General features: G+C 34.5%; 1 protein-coding gene across 1 annotated transcript; it reads right to left on the bottom strand.

Annotated features, from left to right (window-relative positions):
• Positions 1-7,830: 7,830 nt before the first annotated feature.
• LOC132051700 (ethylene-responsive transcription factor CRF4-like) lies at positions 7,831-9,839 on the bottom strand. Its single transcript, XM_059442875.1, has one exon. It carries the CDS (start codon positions 9,243-9,245, stop codon positions 8,130-8,132), a length of 1,116 nt encoding a protein of 371 aa, XP_059298858.1. The 5' UTR covers positions 9,246-9,839; the 3' UTR covers positions 7,831-8,129.
• Positions 9,840-26,135: the final 16,296 nt, after the last annotated feature.

Below are 26,135 nucleotides of genomic sequence, written 5' to 3'. Positions count from 1 at the left end.
AGAACATAACAACTTAAAAGATTAAAATTTCGAATCCATAAGCTTCGAATCCTGATTCAAACCTATAATCTTATATATTCCAATAATGATTAATGGATGATTGTAAGCTATCCAATTGTCTAGCCATGCGCAGCAGTTGGGCATTGCCCACAACTTCCTTTTATAAAACCAACGCAAACTAAATAAATAGTGCCTCAGTAGCTAGCACAGCAAGGTGTAATTCTAGGGTTCAATGTGTTCTGCTTTATGGGGGTTCACTTCTTTATAAGCCGCCTGCTACACCAATTGAACTCTTACATATACATATATATCTGAAACAACTGCAAATTAAATGGTTAATTAAATGTTTTCCAATAAACTTTTTTTGTTTTTTTTTTGTTTTTGATTTTGGCTTTTTGAAATTGATGCAATTGTGATCATATTTGGGTTTCCTTTTTCAGAATGTATGGACATTTGCTTATTCCAGAAAGTGGCATACTTACAATTCTGGAAAAAAAAAAAAACATGCCCACCATGCCTATTGCCTTCTGTCTATTTTAAGTATTCGCAATAATATTTTTATTTTGTTGCTATTGAAGAATATTGACAAATTTGCTGCACTCTTGAAGGAAATGAGAAAGAAAAAGCATGGATTATTGGTTTGTCTTTAGCTGTAGTTGCCCATATAGAGAAAAAAATGTTCTGTACATAATGTTGACAAATCTGTCTGTATTTAGATTTTCTGAAGATTTTTGACGTTTGATTTTGAACCTAGTTTGGGAAATAATTCTAGAGATAGCAGTTGGCTGTGGTCCAAAAGTTTTTCGATGTTCGTATTTTTCACTTTATTGCTCTGTTTGTGTCTGTAAATCTAGGACGAAAAGAAAGAGGAAAAGAAGCTAGAAATATGAGCACCTAGTGAAAATCAAAATGTTATGGTGTTCTTTGGTTTAGGAAGTGTTTTCAATTAAAACTTTGTAGTTCGGCTAGTAATAAAGAAAAAAAAACTAAAATATTCTTTTATTTTTTTAACAATTTTGTAATTTGACATACCAAATATATCTGGATTAAACTGAATGTCACCAAGCTGCTTGATGAATACTCCCTCTGTTCCGATTTATGTGGCAGTATTTTTTTATTTTCGAGAGAATTTAATTAATATTTAAAGCAAATTCTCGAAAAATGAAATGTGTCAAATAAATTGGGACCGAAGAAATATCTAATTAAGTGATGTTGGAATAGGCGGATTAATAGATTCAACGACGTCATACATAGATTTATCTAAGTTGGAAAAGTTACAGACCGATTTTGAACATAAAAGGATTCATATAATCATTCCATAAATATGAAAAACCACAAGGTAACAAATGATTCTATACTCGATCAGCAATGATCCTTCTTCCCCAATATAATTTACTTACCTCCTTGGTGACTCAAATCCCAATTTACCCTTTTCAAGAACCATAGCTACACAAAAAGGGCTCTTCAATATCTCTTCATTTCAGGTAAAATTTCTAAATTTTTCTTCAATTCTCATTTCATAAAACCTTAATAATGGAACCCCAAATCCATAATTTTCCAATTTTCATTCAATCATCAGACCTTCAAATCCCAACACATGTCCTAAATCTTGAAAACCCTAAATCCCAATTTAAATGAAAAACCTTATATGCACCCGATATTTTTCACCAAACAAATATAGCCTCTTAATTTGTTATGATAAAATTTCTTAATAAATTGGTGTAGGTATCATGTGCAGGTACGATAAATTACCGGTGCAATTTGTACTTAATGGTGATCTTTCCACTTAATTATAAGCAGCCCACACATTAAGTTGTTGAATTATGTTCACTACCAAAGAGATTACATTTATGAAGTTCTTATAATTGTGTCACTAAGTATATAAGTAGTTCTCTGCATGAAGATGCATGCGCATGTGTTTGATCATTCTATAAATTATCTGCTTCTCTTGAGCGTGCACACATTTGATATAAATCTAGAAAAGTAGAAGGACGTAGAATTATTAAAACTTTACTTGCATTTAACGCATAGAACCTTAAAGAATATTCATATATGACAATTTAAGGACTCAAGTAGCAAGATTATTGTCTAAGCAATGGTGAATTGGTAATTAAATGAAATCCAAAATAAAAAACACTTAAACTTTTGCTGGTCATGTTGAATCTGAAAAACAATATGCACTCGTGCAACCGATAAAATCTTTTGCAACTCCGCATGTTACTATTTCATTTGTCTATATGCCAAATGTCAAGATGATATTGCAGTTTTTTTCCTTTCTAAGTGTGAAAACTTCTCATATGCTATTTTCATCAAATTCAACCTGCTTAACTTTTTCCTTCAGTCTCAATAAGAGTGTAACGTGCATATATATGTTACTCATAATATTGTCCCTTTAACATAAAGTAATTAGTCGGAATGTTTGAAATCTTAATGTTAATTTCCGAAAGTATGTAGCGCTTTTCATTATAAAAATGAGAATAAATGAACGATAATACACCTGTCAGGTTTCAGCTTTGTCTCAATTTGAAGGTTTAGTAGAACTTTTCTCCCTTTCTAACATAATGGTCTTCACTTTTGTCTGTCAATCTTGACCTTAAATGTTAATAAACAAATAATGATAACATTAATTTTTGAAGATACAAATAATGAAAGTGTGGTCTATAATAACTTAAACTTTTAGATGAAATGGTCGCACACTTAATATCAGAACAGGCAGATTAGGTTCCTGGGATCAAGTATTGCCACCTTTTGTCGAGAAGGAATTTTCACGTGCTTAACTCATCAAAAAGAGAATCAAACCCTCATGTGATGAGACGTGCTCGATCTCTCTAACAGTTTACACAGGATGAAAAAGGTTTGACTTAAAAATCAAACACATCCCCCAAGTTTGAACAATTGACACTTTCATCCCCATCTCAACTTGCGACCATTGATCGATAATTGACCGGTCATAAAAAGGGCTAAAATGTAATTTACTAATATTTCAATTTAATAAATGCCCTTAGTTAATCATATACATTGTTTTTTTTCATAATTATCATTTCTTCAAATTGGATTTGGCAAAAATTGATTATTTTATAACCAAACACTGATTTGAAAAAAAATATTCTGAAAAAAATATTATTCATGACCAAAGGCTACAAATAACATTAGTCAACGTGAGCTCCTTTTTTTTCAAACATGAGTAATCAATGAGAGCACATGAACTAAAAATGATAATTATGAAAAGAATGTACATGATTAATTAAGGGCATTTATTGAATTCAAATATTAGTAAATTACATTTTAGCCCTTTAACGACCGGTCAACTATCGGTTAACTTATCGGTCAATGGTCGGAAGTTGAGATGAGGATGAAAATGCCAATTGTTCAAACATGGGGGATGTGTTTGATTTTTAAGATAAACTTAGGGCATGAAAATGATTTTCACCCGTTTACACCTTAAGATGTGAACTAGAATGATAGTTGGGGACGGAATTAGAATGATAGACAAGGGTGAAGCTAGAGTTCTGGTTATCGGTTCGGCAAGACACAGTAATTGCCAAATCTTGTATTATTTGAATCAAAGATTTCATTTAATAGATAAAAATAATTTATTCAAAACCCAGTAAACTACATACCTTTTATTAGAATTGAGAAACTAGGATTTGGCTCCTCTCCATTACACCTTCTCTCTATTTCCTCAAGTACATATTTAGATGAGTGACACTTGTCATATTTAAAATTAAAAGGTCTAGATTAAATTAATTTAATAAGCATCATAAACATAGTTAAAGAATGAATTTTAGGAAAAAAAAATCTCTATCTGCCAAAATTTTTGGCTCCTCATTTAATATCATTATTTTCATGATATATGTTTTACATCCCCATTAATACCATTGCTCTAATCTAAAGTTAAGAATACTCCACGTTTTTTTAAATTATCTGACCAATTAAATCCAAAGATCAAAGGTATAATGAGATCAGACATGGGTAAAGAGGCAGCCAATAACTAAGGAAAAAAAGGGGCTATTAACTTCATCTTTAAACAGAAAATAGTCTAAACATTTTACAAATACTACTACTCTACAATATCTTCTTTCCTCTCCCTTTTTTTCTTTCATTTCTAGCGTAATTTTATTCGCCAAATACTGATTGTTTTACCCAACATAAGTTAGGTTTTCATATTTTTCTGTCAAAGGTAGTTTACAAGATTTCAACGAAAAATAAATAAAAAAGATAGCGTTTTATCTTAAAATAATTCCGAAAGTATAATTGAAGGGATGATATTAATGAGGAGACAAAATTTGTGGAAGATGAGATTTTTCTAAAAACAGAATCTTTAATTATGGTTAAGATGCTTGTTAAATTGATCTTCCGAGATAGGGGTAAGGTCACAGACACTTTCCCCTCCCCTGCATCTACACGTTGTGATTTCAATTTTAGGTATGTTGTTGTTGTTGTATGCTTGTTAAATTAATTTAATCTAGGCCTTTAAATTTTAAATATGACAAGTGTGATTCATCTAAATATGCACTTGAAGAAACGGAGAGAAGGTGTAATGGAGAGGAGCCAAATCCGAGAAACTATATACTGTATTAAAAATTAAAGATTCCACGTATGAATGGGAGAGACACGAGATAATATATCATTATTATGTTGGTTTGTTAAGGAAATAATGGTCGGAAAGGGCTTTTGACCATATCATCACTAAAATGGAGAAACAATTCGAGAAAGGTAAGTGATGACAACGACAACACCGTTATACACGCTTTTCGTACGTGAAATGAAGACTAAGGGAAAGGGGCTTAATGAGTAATCTTTATTCAAAGGCAATTCAAATTACTGGACAATTAAACATTTGTTTGAACGCAACGTCCTCTCAATGAGAAAATCCCTTTATGTGCATACCACTTCATTATAATAAGCAAATGTTAGATGCACAGTGCGGAGATAAGTACATCGAGTGCTTATAATAAGCCAATGAATACAATGTATTTTTTATACACAAATTATCACCTAAACATATTACTCCCTCCGTCTGAAATTATCTACTTATTACTTTTCGCTTTTTAAGATTCAAAGTATGTGAACTTTAATCAACATTTTAAAAAATAAATTTTCATCATATTGACATGAGAAGATGCAATTTATAGTTTTTGTATATTTTTTTAATATCTATATTTTAGTTTTAAAATATTTGGTCTAATATAACTTTGAAGATTAGTCAAATTGACTCTAAAAATGAAAAAGAGACACTTTTTTTTTTGGAACGGTGGAAGTAGTTGATATGCATGTGTTTTCACTTTAAATTTAAATCGCTTAAATTATTTAATTTAATATAAACATCTATGGAGGTAAGTATTTATCGAAAAGAAGTCTGTCCATCCCTCTTAAAGACGTAAAATTTTCTAGGCGGAGTGTTTGTTTGGACTTTTTGCACATAAAGTTAAATCTGTATAGTAATTTACAGCTCAATGTTTCAAATCTTTGAAACGTACACTCAGATTTTAACACGTTCTATTGTTGGCAAAGTAACACTTTTATAGTTTTATTAGTCATAATATTAAAGATTGCAGGTGGACTCGAAAAGATCTTCTCCACAGTTATGTTTGCAACTTGGATCCTATGGTAGGCTGCCTGCAAAATTTAGTAAGCTTGAAATAAGCAGTTGGTCTTTTGTTTTTACGCTTGGCTGCTCAAGTATGACAACATGTGAACTACCTCTGTCTCATCTTATAACTCAGCCAATTTGCTTTTGGAAATGTGAGACTCTAACTTCCTTTTCGTATATCATTATATTTCACTTTTTTCCTAAATCAATGTCTCGAGTTTGAATTCTTAGAATGAAATAGTCTTTGATATGGATGCTTTAGCCAATTCACAACTTGGGACTTCCCACCATGAAGTTAGCCTCAAAGTGGATACGAACACCTGATGGGACCCAATGATCACCACAAATCAATGGACACATGAAACATCTCTCATAATAATTATCACCAAATCATAGAACTACTCCCGACTGAATCATTGTAAATTAGTATATTTTGGTGTAAATATTGGGTGCGGATAAATTTTTACTCGGAGCTAAAGAGCGAAAGGTCGCCTAAAAATTACATTTTATATACATGGTAATTTTTTTTTTCAAACGTAGCTAATATAATAAATATTAAACCCGTTGACGAAAATCCTCTCATCGCTCCCGCACCTCCCTCAAAATAGAAGGACCTAAACGAAGAAAGAAGCATGAAAATTCTTTTCACCCCATGAAAAGTGTAGGAAGGTTCGGTTAGACTAATAAGAAAGCAAAAGGGACAGGGTTGACATTAATTCAATAATTTGTAGCCAATGATCAATGCTGATCAGTGTAAATAGTGGAATTGTGAACTGTTTGGCTGATAAAAGCTTTGGAGTTTTTCAACAATTGGAGCCAATTATCTGCCAGAAATTCAGGGCTTTGCCAATAGATATGAGCAGTCACTAATTGGGAAATGTCGATTGCATTTGCTGACATTTCATTCTCTTTGTTTGGCAGAAATAAAAACAGCCAGAGTGGTACTCACTATATGTCATTTTAGATTGAACTTTTCTCACCTTTTGACCAATCACTTACCCCTTTAATTCCAGCATCTATAAATTAAGTAAATTGTTAGCAGCAGAATGTTTTAAAGAGTTTAATATTGTTAGGGAAAAAATAAACGAAATTTACCAAATATCCGCGCAAGGGAAATGTTTTGCATGATTCCATCAATCTCTCGTATTTTTTTTGTCCATTGAGTAAATTGCTAAACAGAAATAGCCGAATATATTGAAGCTAATGGTGTCTCATCTCGAGAGCATGGCTGATTTAAGGCAAGACTACTAAAACTTCTTCTTTATGCCCCAAGAGTCGAAGGCTCCCAAAACTTTGGCATTATTATATATAATTATGTTAATTAATTAATATAAATTTCAGTGTTTTTTCTTAGCTTGGTTGAGCTAGGTTGTTCGAAATAAGTAAGCAAATTTAGTTAACTTTCTATCTCTCATTAAATAGCAGTACTTGCACTTTATCAACCATGTTAGTTCCATTTGTCTTATTAAGTTTTAGCTTCAAGCCATCGATTTCATTGAATTGTCCTTATTTGAGAGCTCCAGATTGAGTGGTATTCTGCGCATATAATTTAAAATTCTATATCTTTCAATACAATTAATGTATGAAGTAAATAAAAATATAAATAGGTGAAGAAATAAATAGAAGCAACAAAATTAAAGCAAGCTCAAAAATGCTACGATATGTGATGGTTATAAACGGCTACCATAATGTTCATCAATACTCGCCCGCCTACTGTTATTTCTATAGCATTATTATAATTATTGTCCTTGTATGTTTCGCTGCATTTTCAGCACACAAGTACATAACATCATCTTTCCTAAACAAATAAATGTTCAACTACCACAAAGTTCAAACCTTTACTACTACTACTACTACTATTTACACACATAGAAACACAGCTTGTAGCCATTCACACTAGTGGAACACACCGACTTAACCCGGTCAAGTGAACCACCGCAAATCCCTCCTGCTCGCGTTGGGCAAAGAGAATGCCACTTTGGCACTATTAGCATACACACAATCTAACACATGATTTACCTATTAATAAAACATTACTGTAAATTCTAATAACAATAGACATATGTGGTGGGATAGTTGGAATCTCTTCATTCTCTAAAAAAATAGATTCAGAAATTGTATTTTGTATTTTGAGCATATCTGAATTAAAGTTCAATCAATGAATTTTAGATACCCGATGGTAGAAAAAACACTAGATTCTGTTAATTAAATGCACATAGAAGCTAGAGCAACTCAAGTTTCAGTAAACATTATGCATTTCATTTAGTCCAGGTAGAGCATTACATCGAAACTCTGTAGAAGCTCTCTCTACTTATTATCAACACATTTTTTGATAAAAACAAAAAACCAGACTCTACTTGTTTACTCCGTTAACTTACACGGAGAATCTAAAACAAACTACTCTAATATAATCTATAAGTAAAACAGATAAAAACAGAGAAGGCACTAGCCTATTTCTTTTTGTCGCCGGCACACAAAATTTGCCAATAATAGGCAAACCGGCAACAATGAACACTTTCGAGAAAAACAGAGTGGATTATAAGGCCATTAAAGCATCAACACTGGAAAACTCTCCAATGTCTCTGAAAAAACTATCCACTTCTAATGCACCCAAGTCTTGAAATGAATCCTCAAACTTGCCAATATCATGGTCTAATAACAAGTCATTCGCGAAATCCCAAGACGATATTTCATCGAACGACGTGCACAAATCATTGGCGAAACTCGTCGAGTCTTCAAATAGTGTCTGTTCCGCAGCATCGAAGTTGAAGAAATTATCCAAGAATGGAACATCATTTGGCAAGTACTCGTTTGAATAGTCTGGTGAGATGCTTGTTTCACCCTGGCATTCAAGGTGTTCAACAGTTAGCTCACTGGTTGGTTCTTCAACCAATTGACAATGTTCTTCCGAAACATCTCCTTTTGTTTCTTCAAGAATCGGTTCGGACCCGAACCCGGACCCACTTTGTTGTTGTTCTGCTTCTTCACTGGATTGGCTAGTTCTGAACCGCAAAACAGAAGTGGGAGAACATATATTATGCGATTCATCACCCGATTCGTAGCCCGAATTGGAAGACACATTGACTTCTGACTTCTCCTTGGTTGGTGGAGTGATGAAGTTCGTCAAAGCGTCTGGTCCACGGAGCTTAATGGCCGCATTGTCATAAACCATAGCAGCTTCTTCAGCAGTTTCATAAGTACCCAACCAAAGCCTTACACGACGGGCCGGGTCGCGTATTTCTGCGGCCCATTTACCCCATGGCCGTTGACGAACACCTCTAAACTTCCTAACAGTTCCGTCTGCCTGTTGCTGGACTTCCTTCACTTTCAATGCCTTTTGTTTCCTGATGGTCTTGAGGTTATTTGGAGTTTTAACGACATCATTGATTGATGATGTTTCAATACTGATTTCACTTATGTATCTTTTGACACGTTTTCTTCCGAAAAGCTCTTCTTCGTCACTAGAAGAGTCAGTTGCATCAGGGTCAGTAACGGATATCCGTACAGTTCTTGGAATAGTGGGATTGAACTCGGAGGATTTTCGGGTTTCGGTTGTTTTCTTATGTTTTATGACGGAGGGTTTAGTGACTTTTCTGATGGTTTTTTTGTGCTCTGTGTATTTGATCGGACATAGCATAGTGTGATGATCCATGAGAGTGTTTTGGGTTAAGCTATTTTCTTAGTGTTTAGTGAAAACAGAGAAGTGTGTAGATATAAAGGAAGATTGCTTTGAGAGTGTCACACGAGACTAGTAGGATTAAAAAGAAGAGGAATAGTCAAAGAGAAACTTCAAACTGAAGCCAGAACCAAAACCAAAGACATCTGACAAAAAGAAGAGCAACGTCGTTAAAAGATGGAATATAGTCTTAAAGGGTTAAAAAAAAAAGTAACCACCGGAGCACAAAGTTTTGAAGCCGATAACAAAGTGAGGTCCTTTTAACAAAGTGAACTAGAAAGAAGAAGGTAGAAAGGATTTTGTGTAAGCGTGAGGGCTTAAAAAGTTCAGTGGACAATAAAGGGAGAGACCATATGGTTTAAAAAAGAGAAGGAATATATCAAAGTCTCTGCACACGAGGTAATCCTATGTTTCTCTTCTTCACAGTTCACTCTATGGAGATATATGAGAACTGAAACAAACTGTAACAGTACTAGTAAGATATGAAGTCTTTTGTTTGCGTGATGAATGGTGAAAGGTAAGATGATGAGAAAGAGAGAGAGAGAGAGAGACAGAGTTGTGCGTCTTCTAATTCCGTGAGACTAGAACTCTTGGTTACTTCTTTTATAGGATCCTATACAGTATACACCAGCCGAAATTCCAACCCCCAAATTGTGCTTATCATTTTTATTACTTTTATGTTCTCTACTATTTTTATATTGCACTTCTAAAGGTATTAAATGTTTCATAAATATGGCAGTACCATACATGTACCAAAAGTAAAAGGCACTACCATACACTATCAGATTCTCAAAATATCTTCCTCCTGGGCGAGGAAAAGAATAAATGAATCTAATGATAATACACATTTTAATTTCAATTTATAATGCAGTTTGATTGAACACAAAAATTTAATATCTTTTGAAATTTGTAGTCTAAATATGTCATGAAATTTTAGAACCATAAAAGCATGTTTAAGAAAATTAAAGCCAAATTATTTATAAAATTACAAAAGCTTATCATTTTATAACAAACCACTCCCTTCGTTTACTTTTTACTTGTCCACTTTTGACTTTGCACGCCCCTTAAGAATTAATAAATGAAGTGTCTATTTTACTATAATACCTATATTAATTGGTGTATAATCTTATTGGACTTGAAAAATGATTTATAAATGAGTACTTAATGTTAAAGGCAAAACAAGAAAAAAAAAATTGTCTTTTTTTGATATGCTAAAAGTGATAAGTAAAAGTGAAAATCTATTTTAGAATATTAGATAAGTAAAAAGTGAACGGAGGGAGTACTGCTTAATCTGTTTCATTTTATGAGCCTTACTTAATCTGTTTCACGTATGAAGTTAAAATTTCAGAAGAGTTTTGAATCTTGTGCTCTAACTAATAACGTGTTAACGTATCAAAATGACTTTTGAATTAGGCCAAACCCATCGACAGACACCTGTGATCGTCCTCTTCTTTCACTTGCACCTAAAGTGACCCTTGTTCCATTTAGACACTTCAGGTGGGTCATTCCTATTCCACTTAGACACTTTTTGCATCGTTATTGGAGCAAAACCAACACCAAAGGGGGCGCCACCTCATTGCACATCCAACCAAATTTCCAAAAGCCCTAATTTTTAATGGTCAAAACTTCACGAATTTATAAATTAGTGAATTTACAATTAAAATGAGTTGACACAATTTAATTGAGTTGACAATTTAAATAGTTTCGCACAATTTAATTGGCCACTTAATCCACGCAGAGACCATCGATGTTGGTTTTGCTCTAACAACGCGGTAAAAAGTCATTTAAGTTTTAAGAATGGCTCCTACCAAAGCTGTCTAAATGAAGCAGCCCACTTGCAGGCTTTCAGTGAAAAGTGGATTTATACCATATGCTTTGTCATGGATTTGACCTTTGAATTATGTACTTAAATATATAATGTGAATGTTGGAATTAAGAGTCATTAAATATTGAAACAGAATAAGTTTTCGCTTCATCTTGTTTGGGAATGAAAGTCCAAGGGGTAGTCACCGGCCGTCGGTGTCGGAGGGTCCAAAGATTCCGTCAAGAACCGACGGAGAGAATAAATAGTCGCCGCATATATATGTAGTGAGTGACACGTAGGTTTAGTGGGTCCTACTTATAAAGTTGGTCCAATGAGTGAATTTCAAATGCAGCTGACGCAGCATCTATTTTTAATCTCGAAGCTTGTGTGACTAGTCACGTGAGGCCCAGGATGCCCGGTCAGTTAAAAAAATATGTCGGTCAAATTCTTAAGCAATTGGCTACAACTCATTTCTTTGACCAGTAAATGCAAAGCTTTTTTAACTTTTAATAATTACTGTACTTACTGGTCGTTGATTTCGATCCATTAATTTTGGTAATTTTCTGGAATGGAAACTTTCCTATTTACGCAACGATGCTTGTGAATCAAGTAAATGAAACAAACTTTAGGGCCATAAAATTTAACTCGAATGAAAAATAAAAAAATAAAATTTTCTTTTATTTTTATTGTACATAGTTTAACTGCATTTTTAATTTACTCCTATCAACAAAATCTACTCTTGTACTCCCTCCGGTTTAAAAAGAGTGTCCACTTAGCAAATTTGAAAAAATAAGATTAATTTTTTATTGATTTGATAAGTAAATATTCTTTTTTAACCAAAAAATAAAGGTTATGTGGATACTCTTTTTAAATCGGTGGGAGTATCTATTTCTCATAAAAAATCAAAATATTTGAGAAAAGGAAGAAAAGACTATGGAGCAGGAAAAGTTTATATGCATTTAATGGTCTAGACAAATATTTATACTATTATGATCAAAATTTTGAATTCTTGGACTTTCCTTTGGACAAAGATTAAAACTGTTCAAAATTTTGAAGTTTAAATGCATTAAAATTTACTTTTACAGCTAGGAATAACGTGGTGGACAACCTAGAATTAGCCGCCATTAATAATTTGGTTTTGTACGGCTCTGGGTTTTACCTTCTTTATATTTACTTTTATCGAGGATGCTAACTAATCTCACGCGATTATGGTCTCCGTGATGAAAACGAACATCACGAATGTAGTATCATCAGAGCGTGTGAAACAGACGCGCAATAAAGCGTGTGGATGTTTATGAGTATCATCTTTTCCTTCCTTTTTTTTTTTCACAAGCAGCAAGTGTCCCAATTGTCGACGCTTTTTTCAGTAAAAATGTTCCCAACAACAATCTTTCACCCCACAAATGGCACATGACAACTGAGGGAAGTTAGTATCATACAATGTGATTATCTTGGGACTGTTTCATCAATTGTACTGTTTATAGAATTTTACCCCCAATTGTACTTTTTTAAGGATCCAACTTTAGAACAAAATAAGTTATTTAAACTGTAGTATAAGCTAATATTAGCAATAAATAGTTTTACTTATGCTATGAGTTGATAGTTGAAAAAAATACTACACATGATTAGATAATTTTTGGTGTAAAATATTTTCCAATACAGTCAAACCTCTCTGTATTCGTTCCAAGATTTTTTTTAACACAAACTATTGCACACCTATAACAACATTTGACATTTTATTTGGTTGTTATAGACAAAAAAAGTACATAATTTTTTTTTCATTTTTTTATGTTATAAAAATGACAATTTAAATTTTAAATCTCAAATATATGCATATTTCACTAACTAATAGTACAATTTCATAAGAAAGTGTATAAAGATTTAAGCTCTAACGCACACACTTTAAATCTACTTGATGTCAAATCCTAAGCTTCATCACACTTTGTATAAATAAGCAATAACTTTTAATGACGAAAATATATATTCATATTGTATTCCTTGTCATAAATAATGTATTAAAGTATGAAAATATTTGATTAGAATCCCTAGAACAATTATAGGTAATCTTAAAGATTCTATTTCCATAAAGATGGTTAATTATTATAATATCAAAAAAGAGATAAATGTTATATGGGGTAATTTTACAAAGAGCATACTGTTATAAAAATGGATGTTGTTATTACAGGTAAAAAACTATTTTAGAGAGGTAAACTATAATATAAAATCTGAGAAAATTTGACTTTTATAATGAAGTGTTGTTATAGGGAGGTCTGATTATATTCATACACAAATCCTAAATTCAAAAATATAACGCGAGAATATTAATAACGAAGAGGATACTTGACTAATAAACATTAACATAGCAGTAAAATAAAATTATAGAGTGTAACTAATCAGCGTAAGATGTTACTAAAAATTTTCTTAGAGAGTTTTCTCTTTTTTCTTATTTTTCCTACTATAGTGTTTGCACCAAAATTTTCACTATGAGATAAAACACTTCCTACCAAATGCGAGTGCATTCCGAAAACTCTAAGATTGCGGTTAGTTATGGGGTCACAACTTTTAAAGTTAAGTTGTAGGCAGAAAATGCAAAATTCGTACAGTGGTACATACATACACTGTCTTGATTTGCAATTGTACAAATGTTTGCAAACTACACTACTTGCTACATACAAAGAAGTGGATGATGGGGGGAATGGTGCAAGTGGGAGAAGGGTAATTTGTGTCTGCCTTTGGATGCTGGCACGTAAAAATCACTATAAAGCTGAACAAACAGTGCTCACATGCTCTACCTCTCTGCTCACCATTTATGGAATTGTGGCGCTACACATGCATCTTTCTTATTAATGACCATTCAACCGTTGGTGAATTTTGAAAAAATTCATTGTTAAAATATATAATAACAAGCTAATTCTAGTTTTGGTTTTTGTAATAATATCTGACTCATATATATATATATATATATATATATATATATATATATATATATATATATATATATATCTTTGTCCCTTTGCTTAGAAAGTATTTTATATTTAGTCCATTTTTAAAATATTGAGCAATAATATAAATTTAATATTACACGAGGGTAATTAATTTGTGTTATAGTTAATAAGTTGGTAAATTTATGAGTAATCGCAAGCAAAAAATAAAAATTCAGTAAATTTATGAATAGTTTTTGGGTGTTACTCCCCCCACTGATATATCAAACTACTCATCAATAGTTTTGTCTCGACTTGAATCGAATGTCGAACTTGCTAAATTCTAATCAAAGGGACTTCCCGGGTATAGTGACTAATGATTTGGTATTTCAAAAATCAAAGAAGTTGATCCAAAAAATAATTGATTCGAAATATAGTTATTCATTATTTAGCCTAAAAATTGTTTATTAGGTTAATTAGTTAAATTATTAAGAATAAGGTCAACCACAAACAGCATAATTAATCCAAATTTTGTTAATTCTTGATAATATAAATATTACGGAAAATAACATTACAAAAATAACAAGATTAATAGCCAAACGTAAGTAATTGAGAAAAGAGGAGAGGAGATAGAAAAATTCTTATTGTGTTTTCCAGCCGGTGAACGACGAGAAATGATCAAGAACAACAATAACAGAAACAATTTTAGTAGAAAGCAAGTATAGTAACATGTGTATTCAAAATGTCTACAGGAAAGTGAGGGACTTTATCGAATAAGCTAGTAGTAATGCGCTTTTGTGATTCTTGCACGTTTCAGCCGTTACATGACTGAAATCGTGGGCATCAAAGGAAATCCTTAATATCTCCAAATTGACCGTTTATTTCAGTTGTCATCTGCTCGGATAACCTCGAGCCTCTGTTGTCCAGTGCGAATGAAGCAGGTCCAGTAGTTGTTTCTTGGATAGTCAAACGACATTTTGGTTTGACTAACATTGATTGACGTGGTGGTTAACTGTAGTCCTTTCTATGCTTGTCACGTGTCTAGTCAAATAGTCTTCACTTTCAATATATCTTACATCCATCCATCTATTTCAATTTATATTTAACTAGCACATAATTTTAATTATATATGTATATGCACACATATGAATGCATATGCAATTTTTTTTTTAATAACAATATATGCAACTGTATGTTACATTAAATCTATACCGCTTGAAAATTAAAGTACAAAACAATACTAGTTTTATTATCAATTTTAAGGTAGAAAGTATAGCCTAAAAACAATACAGTTCCGAACCCAGCTCATTTAGATGAGTTGAATTTGACAATAATAAGTCGAGGTTGCTAGTGCAAAATTCCTAAGTACGCCTATATGATTTGGGTATCTTGGAGTTTGGCCCCTCATTGAGCCAAGTGAAACCACAAATTAACAAAATAAAAGAAACAGATTAACAGGAAAATACACAAATATTGGACAACACCACTCCCGATCTCAGATCTTTCTTCGAGATTATGCATACTAGTACACCTTTAATTTGTTTGTACTGCTTGATTATTTTCTTCTCAAAGAAATAAACATACTTTGTTTTGATTTGGTGTAATTACGTAGATGGCGTTATGTTAAACCAGTTGGAGAAATAAGTCAATACTCATCAACTCCAATGTCTTTCCTTAGAATTTTTTTAGTCATCATAGTCATAAATTTGTCCCTAATTAATCATCAATCAAATAACTTAATGTTCATCAGACCCTAGATGTCCTTGATTCCGGTGTTTACCAGATTATCATACACTTCGTATCTTTAGGTTCTTTCGTATGAATGTACGTAATTTATGGACTCAGAGGCGGAGTCATGATTTGTATTCCCTCGGTCCCATATTAGTTCACCACTTTCTCGTTTACACGCTCTTAAGAAATCATAAATGAAAGTGTATTTTTACTATATTACCCTTATCTCTCTCCAATAAATTGCACTCTAATCAATATTGGTTACTTTGAAAAACAATTAATGTTAAGGATAAAATAAGAAAAAATTAATTAATTGTATCTTGTTTTGTAAATGGACAAGTATTTTGGAACATATATTTTTAGTAATGTGGCCAACTAATATGGAACAGAGGAAGTAGTTTATTTGGAATTCAATAGATTTTTAATACTCCTTCTGGTTCAAACACTTTTTTTTCCCTCTGGTTCAAACACACCCCTTATGAAAGTACTAATACCTAGAAAAATATATTTTGATAAACAACCCTTAATTAAAATTTGCATATATTAATGTTAACTTGACATATTGAAATCTGGTCACTTAACATTTAATAAGGATAAATCTGAAAAAATAAAGTTAATTTCTTCTTGATTATGTAAGTGAACATTTATTTTGGATCAAAATAAAACTAAGTAAACACTTATTATGAACCGGGGGAGTAACAAATATATAAAGTTAATACTAAAACTACTAAATTCGGCCATACATGAGAGCTAGCTCTGCCAATTTTGTGATTCATGCATATCCGCATTTAAGACCTTACCTTTTCCTTTTATTGTGTGCTGAAACTTGAAGGCAATGTCACTCTGCTAGCTAGTTGCAATATATATCACGAGTTAACACTGTACCACTCAAGTTCACCATTCTAAATCTTCAACGATTTTTTTGTGTGTAATCCTCCTCTAATAAATATTCACAATCCATCATCACCTAATAATTAAAACTAAAAAAGTAAAAAGGAACAAACAGACATACAGAAATTTTCTTCTTTTTTTATTCCCTTTGTTTCAATTATATGATATATTTTTCGTTTTAGTCTATTATAAAAGAACGATTACTATATAATATTTAAAATTTAATTTTAAACTTTTCACTTTATCCTTAGTGATATATAACTTATAATCATATAATTATTTATGGCTTGTTACCACAAGTTTTAAAAAGGTTGAATACATTGACATCCCTTTAAATTTGTTAATAAATTTCATTTAGATACTCAAAGTCAATAATTATATGGTTTGTAGGATTTCACTGGGTTGTTGTTGTTGTATACTCGAACTTTGACATATTTCAATATTGATCACCTGAACACATGATAAAATGATCTATTTGACACATTCTACTCAAAAGTTGAAACAATTTCTGCGTGTGTTCTACTGCTCTCAAGTGCTCACGTAGATAAGTTAATCACATAAAATATGTTACATCGTTAATTATACTAATCATCATCAATTGAGACGAACTTGAGATTTTACGGCTTATCCAAATTTTTCGTGCAAGTCAAAATGCATCACATATAAAATGGAGTAGATAAATGTTAACTTTATTATGTAAAAGATTCATACTAGCAAGAGTTTCTCACAAGCAAGAGATGTTGGTCTCACACCCCCCCCCTCCCCTCACACTCCCACCCCCACCCCCACCCCCACCCCAAACCAAAGACATTGGGGTGGGGGAAGAAAGCAGTAAAGGCAGGATTCTGTAGTCACCCCATGGGTTCAGCTCCTTTCTTTCCGGCAACTCAGTTTATTTTTCTATTAATCCCTTTTACCAAGAAATGATACGGTGACGGTATCATTCCACGACTAACAACTTGCATTTAATCACAAAATTTTAACTTAATCCTTGGGTGGCAATCTTCTATTTAATGCTAGATTTTACTCTCTCCCTCCATTTATACGTGTTCATGTTTGATTTGTTATACCCCTTAAGAAGCAATAAATGATTTGATACACTCTTTAAGAAGCAACAAATAAAATGACAATTTTACTATATCACCTTTAATTATAATAAATCATCTAATCAATTGAACATGGTTTAAAAGTTGGGCATCCACTAAAAATTCTTTGAGGTTTTTAACTCAATAATATAAAATAAGTATGAAATGGTAAAATTGTATTTTTTTCAAATATCTCATTGATTGAGTTGGTAAATATACCATAGTTACAATGTCCTATTAGGATACAAACTATACTAACCTAAAATAGAAGATTTACAAAATATTCTTTTACTACATATTTACACTATTTATCACACCCCCGCAGTCGAAACGGGAGGTTTACGAACGCTGAGACTGTCCCTAAAATCTTCAAATAAGACCTGTGGCAGTCCTTTAGTGAAAATATCGGCGAGTTGATATCGGGACGGAACATGAAGAACACGGACGTGGCCACGCGCCACCTTTTCACGAACAAAATGTATATCCATCTCAATGTGCTTGGTGCGCTGATGTTGGACTGGATTTCCTGACAGGTAAATGGCACTGACATTATCACAATAAACTAAAGTAGCCTTAGGGATCGGACAATGTAGTTCCAAGAGGAGGTTACGTATCCAGCATGATTCCGAGACAACATTAGCAACCCCCCTATATTCTGCTTCCGCACTAGAGCGGGAAAGAGTAGGTTGGCGCTTAGATGACCAGGATATCAAATTATCTCCTAAAAACACGCAATAACCCGACGTCGAGCGTCTGGTGTCTGGACATCCCCCCCAATCAGCATCAGTGTATGAAACCAAATCAGTAACTGAAGATGAGTAGAGATGCAAACCATGATCAAGAGTCCCCTGAATATACCGAATAATCCGCTTAAGAGCAAGCATATGCGTATCTCGTGGAGCATGCATATGAAGACAAATCTGTTGGACGGCATAAGAAATATCCGGTCTGGTGAAGGTAAGATACTGAAGAGCACCTGCAAGGCTCCGGAAATGAGTGGGATCGTCACACAGATCGCCAGAAGAGGCACTGACCTTTGGTTTAGTGTCAACCGGAGTGGAAGAAGGCTTACACGAGGACATTCCTGCACGTTCAATAATGTCTGTAGCATAACTTCGTTGTGATAGAAACATACCACCCTGGTGACGGGTTACCGCAATGCCAAGAAAATAGTTCAAAGGACCTAAGTCCTTCATAGCAAATTCTGAGCTAAGAAGGCCCATAATAGAACAACGGAGAGCATCTGAAGAAGCAGTAAGAATAATATCATCCACATATAGTAAAATGTAAGCCAAGTGGTGCCCTTTGCGATAGATGAACAAGGAGTGGTCAGACCTGCTATTAGCAAAACCAATGGAAGAAACAAAGTCAGCAAATCTTTTATACCAAGCTCTCGGTGCCTGTTTAAGCCCATATAAGGACTTGCGCAACAAACACACATAATCGGGACGAGATGGGTCTCTAAAACCCATAGGCTGATGCATATATACCGTCTCCTTGAGCTCGCCATGAAGAAATGCATTTTTGACATCCAACTGATGAATGGGCCAATGTTTAGATAGAGCTAGACTTAAGACAGTGCGGATCGTTGCTGGCTTCACGACCGGACTGAAAGTCTCACCACAATCAATGCCAACCTGCTGTGTTTTGCCATCACCTACAAGACGGGCTTTATGCCTCTCAAAATCACCATTAGACTTTTCTTTATGAGTAAAAATCCACATAGACCGAATAACATTCACATTAGGTGGACGGGGTACCAAATCCCACGTCTTATTTTTAATAAGAGCATCATATTCATCATCCATGGCCAATTTCCAATTCGGGTCACGTAGCGCATCCAACGGTTTACGAGGTATGGGGGACTTGGTAACCGCCGCATGTAGATTAAATGGGTGCTTGGGTTTGAAAATCCCGTGCTGACTACGAGTGACCATGCGTGTGTGGGTATTGGGCTGGACAGGTGGAGAAATGGTCGAGTTTTGCGGGGTGGTGGGAAGCTGGTGGGGGAGAGGGGCGGACTGGTCCTGCGTAGAGGACGATGGAGGCTGCTGCCCAGGTGGGGAGGGATCGGCGTGGTCCTGAGTCACGGGCAGCGACGGAGGGGGACAGGGCAGCGGTGGAGGGCTGGCGGCTATATGATGGATCAAGTAAGGAGAGAGGCCATCATCAAGGAAGTCATAAGAGGAGGGAGCTGGAGTATGGATTTTGGAAAACGGAAATTGAGTCTCATCAAATAAAACGTGACGACAAATAATGATTTTATTTGAGGATAAATCAAAACATTTGTAGCCACGATGGTTTGGTGGATATCCCAAAAAGACACATGGAGTTGACCGAGGGTGCAACTTGTGAATAGTAGTAGACGGAAAAAGGGGATAACATAAACACCCAAAGACTCGGAGATGAGAATAAGATGGTTTCCGTTGGTAAAGGACCTCTAAAGGTGATTTGTGACCCAATAGCTTACTTGGTAAAATATTAATGAGATACGTCGCCATTTGCAAAGCATGATGCCAAAAAGACGGAGGAATGGAGGCATGAGCAAGAAGAGTCCGGATGACATTATTTAGTGACCGAATTTTCCTTTCTGCTTTCCCATTTTGAGAGGATGTATGAGGACACGAAAGACGGAAAGACATCCCATTGGAAGCACAAAATTTTCCGAATTGACTATTAGTATATTCCCTCCCATTATCACATTGGACATTCTTTATAGGACGTTCAAATTGAGTAAGAATATGGGTCTTAAAATCCATGAATTTTGAGTAAACATCAGATTTTCTAGCCAAAGGGAAAGTCCACAAATAGTTGGTAAAATCATCCAAAAACAGAACATAATAACGATGGCCCATAGAACTCAAAATTGGAGAAGTCCACAAATCACTATGAATAATGTCAAATGGAAACAAAGTTTCGGAAATAGAACTAGCAAATGGCAACTTAACATGTTTACCAAGAACGCAAGAATGACAAATACTAGATGAACTAGAACTATTACATTCAATGCTTTTATTACGCCTAAGACAATCCAAAATAGAAGTTCCCGGGTGGCCCAAACGATCATGCCAACGGGTAGAAGACAAGGCAGCAAAAGTCGACGGTGAATTGGTGGAAAATTTGAAGGTGGACAATGGATAGAGAGCACCCCTACTATTACATCTCATGAGAGCCATCCCCGTCCGGAAGTCCTTCACAGAAAACCCATAAGGATCAAATTCAACACTCACATAGTTATCAGTAGTAAATTTACGAACGGAAATCAAATTCTTTATGAGTTTTGGCGCATGAAGGACATTGTTTAACAATAAAGGAGGGTTCGGGGGAGGCAATTTAGCATGACCACAACCTCGAATTGGAATTGAATTACCATTACCAACAACAATGCCAGTATTACGATTGCTCAAATTAAAATAAGACGAGAGAGTACCTTTTGTGGATGTCATGTGGGACGTGGCGCCGGTATCCATATACCAATTCGAATCGGGTTGGTTCAACGTCATCGTGTGCATGGCCGATTCAATATCCGTCGGAGTCCATTGCGTCGGCGGGCCCGCGGCTGCATATGCCTGCTGCTGTGGTCGCGAGCCCAAAATGCCAGGCTGGGCCAGCGACCTCGGGCCAGACGAAGAAGATGGCGGCTGCCACTGCTGCTGTGGCCGAGCCCACTGCGTGGTAGGATACGGGCAAGGGGGAGCCCACTGCGGCATCCAACCCCACTGCCACGGTGAGGAGGGCTGTTGCCACTGCTGCTGGTCACCTGAGGGGCGTCCTCCACGGCGTCGGCTGCCACTGCCACCGCCCGAACCACGGCCACCGCCATTAGTATGCCCGCCGCTAGAGCCGCGGTTTTTGTTGTTATTTTTGCCCCGATGATGGTGAGAACGACCAGAATTTTCCAGATGAGAAGAGTCATCAAAATCACGTTTGGAATTAGCCACCATAGCCGCGGGCGAGTCATCGTGCATATCAGCCAACGCCTTTTCCTCAAGGCACAAACTTGACCGAGCTTCGGAGAATGGTGGAAGAGGCTTACTTTGGCGGATGTAGGTACCCAAATTCTTGTATGCCTCTGGGAGTCCAGCCACCAGTTGGAGGACGAGGCGGTTGTCGGTCACCGGAGCCCCCACACTCTTAAGTTGATCGGCCAAGGTCTTGAGACGTTGGCAATACGCCGAAGCATTTGGAAAATCCCGCATCTTGACATGAGAGAAATCATGTTCCAAAGCAACGGCACGAGAGTTTTTGTTGTCTTGAAAAAGATTACGGAGGCGATCCCAGGCCTCCTTTGCCGATAGGTCTTCTTCGATGATCGTATGCAATAAGTCCGTGGAGATGGTTGCATAAACCCATTGAAGTACCGTGGCATCCACAGTGGACCACAACTCCTTTTCGTCGTCAGAGGTAGGAGCCTTCTCCTTTCCGGTTGGCAGAATGTGGGAAAGGACACGGTGAGACCGGGCATGAAGTTTGAATAATTCGGCCCAAGCCGAATAATGATCCGTTTCCATCTCAAGAATGATTGGGATGTGATTCTTGATGTTGGAGACAGCCAACGCAGGATGGAACTTGGTGTCTGCCATTGATGGAAGGCAAGAAAAAAAAATGGACGGAAATCGAAGAAGAAGAAGAAGAAGACGTCGGAAAAGGGGGTAGAGGACGTCGGAGAATTAGGGCAGCGGAAGAGAAGGAAAAGAAACCCTAGTATCTGATACCATGAAAGAGATTAATTCCGTGATCATTCTCATTGATTGAGTTGGTAAATATACCATAGTTACAATGTCCTATTAGGATACAAACTATACTAACCTAAAATAGAAGATTTACAAAATATTCTTTTACTACATATTTACATAGCGATTGACTTTAAATAGAACTAGTGGTAAGACAAGAATGAAAGGACACACCCTTTCATTTAAAAGACACATTTTCTTTTAAAACACTTTAATTTTAATTTATATTTAAATAAAATTTCAACAATCCCACACTTATTTAAATATAAATCAACACTTAAAAACCAATAATATTTACGCATAGAGTAATGTATCTTTCAATTTGAACATTACCTTAGTATAGCATCACAAGATGAAATCGAAATTTCATGTAGCATAATAGTTTTGAACATGTAATTCCTTGTGATAACATCAGTGACACTATACACATAAACATTTTGTTCCTGCTCACTCAAACATGCTTAACACTTTTATGGCCTTGTGCTATCCAAAATTCATGAACATTTATGAGAGTAACTTCACCTCTCAATCGAAACGACACCACTTCTATGTTCATATATGTGAAGTTTTTTTAGTATCTTTGTCACATTTGAGACACTTGTTCATTGAAGCAACCTCATTAAGAGTTTATAACTCAACCCTCTTATCTGTGACAATCAATACTTGTATATCTCTTATTTAAATACTGAAACATCCACTTATTAATAACTTGTTGTTAGCCTTTGAACCCAAAATTATTCATTTCATAATGTTGAATAGGGTTGCCATTATTGGTGGACCTAATTATGGAGTTTTAACACTTGGAAGTTGTTTCATCAACTTCCTTGTAAGATACTTTGCAAATATATTTGCCAAACTACTCTTTAACTTCATAATTGTGAGAGAGCTTATTCCATCTTGAATTAATGTTCTCACGTAATCATGTCAAAGACTTATGTGTCTTGACTTTTCAAAATATATATTCATATGCTCGAATTAGAGCGGCCTGACTATCACAAAATTGAGCTTACATTTTGTGAAATCAATGAATTCTATTAAAAATTCCTCAATCACTTAACTCCTTTGCTTGCTTCTACTAATGCAAGTTTGTTTTTTGAGGTAAACAATGATCACGTGGTAATTTTGTTCTCACATACTCGATATTCAAATTGCACCGATATATCCTTATAAAATAGTAATTTTTTTTTTTTTGAGTATTGAAGACTCACATTTATAATTATCTTTCTCAAGAAACCGAAAACTTGGCCAGTATTTGCCTTCTAGACAATGTAAATCGCAATCCATCATTCATAGTTAACTCGATCGTGGATCAAATAGGGGTATAATCCCTTTCATGTTTAAGTGACAAATACATTTATTTAGCACTTTCTCAATTTATGAGATTGACTCAATACATAACCCCCACTATTTCTTAAACTTGATACACAATATAGTATCAACTTTTCAAGATCCTTCTTTTCGAATTTGGAAGATAGAAACCTCTTCGTTTCTATTATGTTATTGATTACAATTAACATATCATCAACATCTATACAAACTAGCACAAAATAATTACTCTTATATATGTCAATATCCACCATATTATATCTAAGTTCTTCCGATTACGTTAGATACATACTCATTCTAATATTGTCTCGTAGTCACATGCCAAACACCCCCACACTTTGAGCATATCAAGTGATTTTTTATTTCACATATAGAAAAACTCAATTCACTAACTCATGTTCTCTAGATCTCAGATTCTTATAACAACTTTCAAGTATAGATATGATCCTTATAAACAAAATACTTCTATATACATGGCAAAATATAGCCTGGCATATGTCGAAATAGTATTAGTACACGTGGCGGAGGAAGATGAAACGTTTTCAGTTGCAGCATCTTTAACTTCATAATTGTGAGAGAGCTTATTCCATCTTGAGTTAATGTTCTCACGTAATCATGTCAAAGACTTATGTGTCTTGACTTTTCAAAATATATATTCATATGCTCGAATTAGAGCGGCCTGACTATCACAAAATTGAGCTCACATTTTGTGAAATCAATGAATTCTATTAAAAATTCCTCAATCACTTAACTCCTTTGCTTGCTTCTACTAATGCAAGTTTGTTTTTTGAGGTAAACAACGATCACGTGGTAATTTTGTTCTCACATAATCGATATTCAAATTGCACCGATATATCCTTATAAAATAGTAATTTTTTTTTTTTTAGTATTGAAGACTCACATGTATAATTATCTTTCTCAAGAAACCGAAAACTTGGCCAGTATTTGCCTTCTAGACAATGTAAATCGCAATCCATCATTCATAGTTAACTCGATCGTGGATCAAATAGGGGTATAATCTCTTTCATGTTTAAGTGACAAATACATTTATTTAGCACTTTCTCAATTTATGAGATTGACTCAATACATAACCCCCACTATTTCTTAAACTTGATACACAATATAGTATCAACTTGTCAAGATCCTTCTTTTCGAATTTGGAAGATAGAAACCTCTTCGTTTCTATTATGTTATTGATTACAATTAACATATCATCAACATCTATACAAACTAGCACAAAATAATTACTCTTATATATGTCAATATCCACCATATTATATCTAAGTTCTTCCGATTACGTTAGATACATACTCATTCTAATATTGTCTTGTAGTCACATGCCAAACACCCCCCACACTTTGAGCATATCAAGTGATTTTTTATTTCACATATAGAGAAAACTCAATTCACTAACTCATGTTCTCTAGATCTCAGATTCTTATAACAACTTTCAAGTATAGATATGATCCTTATAAACAAAATACTTCTATATACATGGCAAAATATAGCCTGGCATGTGTCAAAACAGTATTAGGACACGTGGCGGAGGAAGATGAAACGTTTTCAGTTGCAGCATCTTTAACTTCATAATTGTGAGAGAGCTTATTCCATCTTGAATTAATGTTCTCACGTAATCATGTCAAAGACTTATGTGTCTTGACTTTTCAAAATATATATTCATATGCTCGAATTAGAGCGGCCTGACTATCACAAAATTGAGCTCACATTTTGTGAAATCAATGAATTCTATTAAAAATTCCTCAATCACTTAACTCCTTTGCTTGCTTCTACTAATGCAAGTTTGTTTTTTGAGGTAAACAACGATCACGTGGTAATTTTGTTCTCACATAATCGATATTCAAATTGCACCGATATATCCTTATAAAATAGTAATTTTTTTTTTAGTATTGAAGACTCACATGTATAATTATCTTTCTCAAGAAACCGAAAACTTGGCCAGTATTTGCCTTCTAGACAATGTAAATCGCAATCCATCATTCATAGTTAACTCGATCGTGGATCAAATAGGGGTATAATCTCTTTCATGTTTAAGTGACAAATACATTTATTTAGCACTTTCTCAATTTATGAGATTGACTCAATACATAACCCCCACTATTTCTTAAACTTGATACACAATATAGTATCAACTTGTCAAGATCCTTCTTTTCGAATTTGGAAGATAGAAACCTCTTCGTTTCTATTATGTTATTGATTACAATTAACATATCATCAACATCTATACAAACTAGCACAAAATAATCACTCTTATATATGTCAATATCCACCATATTATATCTAAGTTCTTCCGATTACGTTAGATACATACTCATTCTAATATTGTCTTGTAGTCACATGCCAAACACCCCCCACAC

Source organism: Lycium ferocissimum, chromosome 4, assembly GCF_029784015.1.
Source record: "Lycium ferocissimum isolate CSIRO_LF1 chromosome 4, AGI_CSIRO_Lferr_CH_V1, whole genome shotgun sequence".
NCBI lineage: Eukaryota > Viridiplantae > Streptophyta > Magnoliopsida > Solanales > Solanaceae > Lycium > Lycium ferocissimum.
This window is presented reverse-complemented; position numbering and strand designations above follow the sequence as displayed.

Coding starts and splice junctions, on each gene's coding strand:
- LOC132051700 (XM_059442875.1), bottom strand. CDS start 9,245: ATGGATCATCACACTATGCTATGTCCGATCAAATACACAGAGCACAAA.